This window comes from Frankliniella occidentalis, unplaced genomic scaffold (assembly GCF_000697945.3).
Source record: "Frankliniella occidentalis isolate FOCC.00 unplaced genomic scaffold, Focc_3.1 Scaffold177, whole genome shotgun sequence".
Lineage (NCBI taxonomy): Eukaryota > Metazoa > Arthropoda > Insecta > Thysanoptera > Thripidae > Frankliniella > Frankliniella occidentalis.
The window spans coordinates 154,378-158,212 of record NW_026267303.1 but is presented as its reverse complement, the minus strand read 5'-3'; the positions used below and the strand labels follow the sequence as shown (position 1 = coordinate 158,212).

General features: G+C 43.1%; 2 protein-coding genes across 3 annotated transcripts in view; both read left to right on the top strand.

Annotated features, from left to right (window-relative positions):
- LOC127750359 (potassium channel subfamily T member 1-like) overlaps nt 1-3,835 on the top strand; it is a 162,524-nt gene that overhangs the window by 130,122 nt on the left and 28,567 nt on the right. The gene's annotated exons all lie outside the window — the stretch shown is intronic.
- On the top strand, nt 7-3,799 carry LOC113216244 (E3 SUMO-protein ligase ZBED1-like). The gene is made up of 6 exons (XM_026435983.2): nt 7-609; nt 732-953; nt 1,246-1,416; nt 1,920-2,264; nt 2,400-2,672; nt 2,758-3,799. Exons 1-6 carry the CDS (start codon nt 67-69, stop codon nt 2,959-2,961), a joined length of 1,758 nt encoding a protein of 585 aa, XP_026291768.2. The 5' UTR covers nt 7-66; the 3' UTR covers nt 2,962-3,799.

The following is a 3,835-nucleotide window of genomic DNA, read 5'->3' as shown; positions in this document are numbered from 1 at the left end:
ACACTCAAAAAGTTCCTATTTTTAAATTTACGTTATCTTATTTGCAGGTGTGGAGCCACAACTGATATGTGGACCGAAAACTATTCCAAAAAATTTCACTACATTGGTTTCACTATCCAATTTGCAAATGATGACTGGGAAATGGAAGCTTACATACTAGGGGTAAAAAAGTTTGCCTTCAAATGTGCTACGGCAGAAAATATAAAGTTCTCAATCAAAAATTTTTTTATTGAAGAACTTAAAGTTTTAGAGACGGAATTTAGAAAGATAGAATTTGTTACCGATAAAGGTCAGAATATGATCAAAGCTTTGAGTGAGTTCAGTAGGTACGATTGCATGGCACACATGTTAAACACTGTTCTCCAAACTACATTCACACTCATGTTTTATGAACTGAGAAGTGTAGTAGATGACATTGAAAAGTCCCCCCATTCCCGTAGTGTACTGAACACTGTATCTACTGCAGTAAAAGCTGTAAAAGCTATGAAGCTGACTGCAAATAGTACTGACGTAGATTTGGCAGATCTAAAAAAGGCCTTAGACTTTGCTTTTCCTGCACGGCACTCCTACATTAAACTCCTTTTGTCATATCTGGCAAACAAAGAAGAGGTATGTCGTCGCTATTATTTTCGTCTATTTTCTTTTCTTTGTTTCACAAACAACAATATTAAAAATTTTGATCTTATGTCAGAGTAGCCACTGAGAAATCAATTTGGTGATTTTCATTTCAGGTTCACACAGTATTGAGAGCTTTGGAGAAAGGTGATGTTGTAGATACATTATTGGCATACGCTGATGATATCCGCAGCATCACGATAATTTTAAAGCCGATCGAAGAAAATGAAAGTGTCCCCTTAAAAAAACTCCAAACTCTCAGAACTGCCTACAAAATATTTAAAAAAGATTCTCCACTGGTTCAGCACCTCAAAACGCTTCTTCTTGAAAAATTGCAGGTTTGTACACTGTGAAAAATTTTGTCGTAAATTTACAAAAAATTTGTAAACTCGAATTACAATTTAAGTTGTAAATTTACGACAGCACATTTTTTACTCGCCAAGGGATTTGAAGTCGATACATACTGCATGTATTTTTACGATTTCAAATTGTAATTTTACGACTTGCGTCAAGGAAAATTTTCCTGTAAACCTACCTACTTTTTTTCACAGTGTATATTTGTTTTGAAGATTTCCGTAACTTTTGTAATTTTGAATCTACTTTTCTTTTTCGCCAATTTTATGGTTGCAGCTAATGGATAACTTCGTCATTGTCAACGAATGCAAAGAGTTAGTACATTATGTGAGATCGGCTGGTGGAGCCCACTTTGGTGAGCTGCGCTACACTCTGCAGCAGGAGTGTGATACAAGGTGGAATACAATGTACAATCTGCTGATGTCGGTGCACCGTGTATACGACGAAGTAAGTCACCACAAAAACGCGTTTGTATTTAGGGTTGAGTCCGGCTCGCCTACATTTCAGAGCAGACGCAGTTTTGAGTCCGGCGGATGGAGGGGGCGATTACTGTGGGTTGCCTATTCTCAGGGGTTTTGTAGGACAAGTTGCCTACTTACCGTGGGGGGCGATTTGGGTTGACCAGGGGGGGGGGGGGTATCGCCTGTTTCAGAGACAGCGGGTGGTTGGTCGCTCCCACCCCTCCCTCTCCCGGGTCCCGGGCTCAAACCGTGCCTGGGTTTGGGGTTTCGGGTGCGTTAGAGATTCATTTTACGAACGTGAGCGTCTAGTGGGTAAGCCACCACTTGCACCGCGGTGACGCCAAACGAGTAGTGTCCCATCCGCTCGGCGCTAACTTTAAAACGCGTTTGCGACCGAAGGGTGCATTCTGCAACTCGAATAATTACCACTCGAAAAACTTTGCGCATTTCATCATAACATATCTAATTTCTCTTATTTTCCTCCATTAGTTACTTGTTATGCTGCAAGAAAAGGGACAAGCTAAAAAAATGGATAACATTGGCAAGGAAGACCTCCAAACTATGTTGGAGTTTTTGGAGCCATTCAAGGAAGAGACGAAAAAGATCCAGGGGAAGAAATATCCAACATTGCCTCTTGCTTTGCTTTCCATTACTAGGCTCACGGACCATTGTGATTCTAACTTTGAGGATTCACATACACTATCGATGCTCAGAGCGCGCTGTCTCCGCCTTCTAAAAGAGAAAATAGAAGTGAAGATGAGGTACAAAGTGGCTCTCTTTTTGTGGCCTCCTTACAAAGAGTTGGCCATGCTGCACCCCGACGAAATAAGCGAGGTATGTATTACTTCGTAGTTCGTGGAGCCTCGCGTAGGACGCACCTATTTAATAGTCCCTAGGAGTAATTAACCCGTAGAACGCGCGCAGCCACGGAGTAATGCTTCAATTTTCTTATTGTCTTGACATATGTAGGTGCACGAAATGGTGCGCTCAATGTTACGGTCCTATGAGGTCCATCGGATGGATACTGTCGCCAATGAGCCTGCTGGAGAAGGAGAACCCGACGACCCTGCACCACTGCCACCTCCCTCTTTACCCAAACAAAGACAACTAGAAAAGGGGTATGAGAGGTATCGCATGAAAAGTGTACAACTCCCAGTCCACGCAGACGAGGTCGACAAATATGTCGAAATGGCGCCTCTGAATGTAAAGCTGGAAGATCTCCTCAAATGGTGGCAATCCATGGTATTAACAATAATTTTTGTACTCTATGCCGCGATGAACTTATAATTCTGAAACGTACATAATCATTGTCTACTTTTTTTCCTAGTCAGGGCCAGATGAGTTGCCTAAGCTTGCTTTGCTAGCAAGAAGGGAACTACCAAAGAACCTAACCAGTGCCCACAGTGAGACAGTTTTCAGCGATTGTGGGTGGATCAAAAATGAAAGAAAATCCAACATGAGTCCAGAGACACTGGACGCCGTGGTTTTCCTTCACGACTATAACAAGCAAAATGAGAAAAAGGAATCCTAATGTTATTCCAGCAAAACTAAAGATTTTTTTTTATCCGCTATAATTTTCTAGTCTTTTTTTCTAGCTATTATTTTCTAGTCTTTTTGTCCTAACCATTATTTTCTAGTCTTGTGATTACATAGTACAAAGTAAAATATTTTGTAAAAATGATTTTTTTGTTAAAATGTCACAATTAGAAAAAATTGACTGCATGACTGAATATTTGTTATATTTAGTGACCACTGATAATAAAATCAATGCAATTTCTAAATGTTCCCTTTTATGCAGCTGCACCTGTCTGGGCGACAAATTCCCTTTCTTTGACGTTTGAAAGAAATATAAAGTGACATGTTAACTCAAAATCAGATACGCTCTGCGCTCCATTATTTTTGAAAGCCAGAACCTCACATTTTCGACCTTATGTTTGGGGGGGGGCGGTGTATTTGATGGCGGTATAGTCAAAGACGATACATTTATCCTTTGTACGAACGTACCTCTAATAGCAACTGGAAGTCGACGGCAGTTACGGGATCCTCCCGTGCCTCCAGACCCGCGCTCTGGCACTGAGACCATTTCCCGATGGTTTCAAGCAAAGTGGCGGGAACGGTTTTCCCTTCCCCCTCTCCTCCGCCTTTCCGTGCCGCCAGCAGGCTAGCAGTCCCTCCGCGCTCCCCCTCTCCGTTCCACCCAGCCTGACGTCACCGGGTTGTCGGGCCGACCCGCCGGCTCGACAACCCGACAAAAAGTTACCGAGCGGGCGAGCGGACCGCACTGGCTTGTCGAGCGAGCGGACACGGCCCGACAACGCTCTGCGCTCCGCGCCCACTTTAGCCCGACAGCCCGCTCGATACAGGTCTCTGCCACTGCCCAGCTTTGGTATAGCCGAGGCGGAGCC

What these genes read in the sequence shown, in the direction of transcription:
- LOC113216244 (XM_026435983.2), top strand. Translation starts at nt 67, where the DNA reads ATGTGGACCGAAAACTATTCCAAAAAATTTCACTACATTGGTTTCACT. An exon ending in ATCTGGCAAACAAAGAAGAG is followed by an intron (nt 610 to 731) that starts GTATGTCGTCGC and finishes TTTTCATTTCAG; the next exon opens with GTTCACACAGTATTGAGAGC. An exon ending in ACCCCGACGAAATAAGCGAG is followed by an intron (nt 2,265 to 2,399) that starts GTATGTATTACT and finishes TGACATATGTAG; the next exon opens with GTGCACGAAATGGTGCGCTC.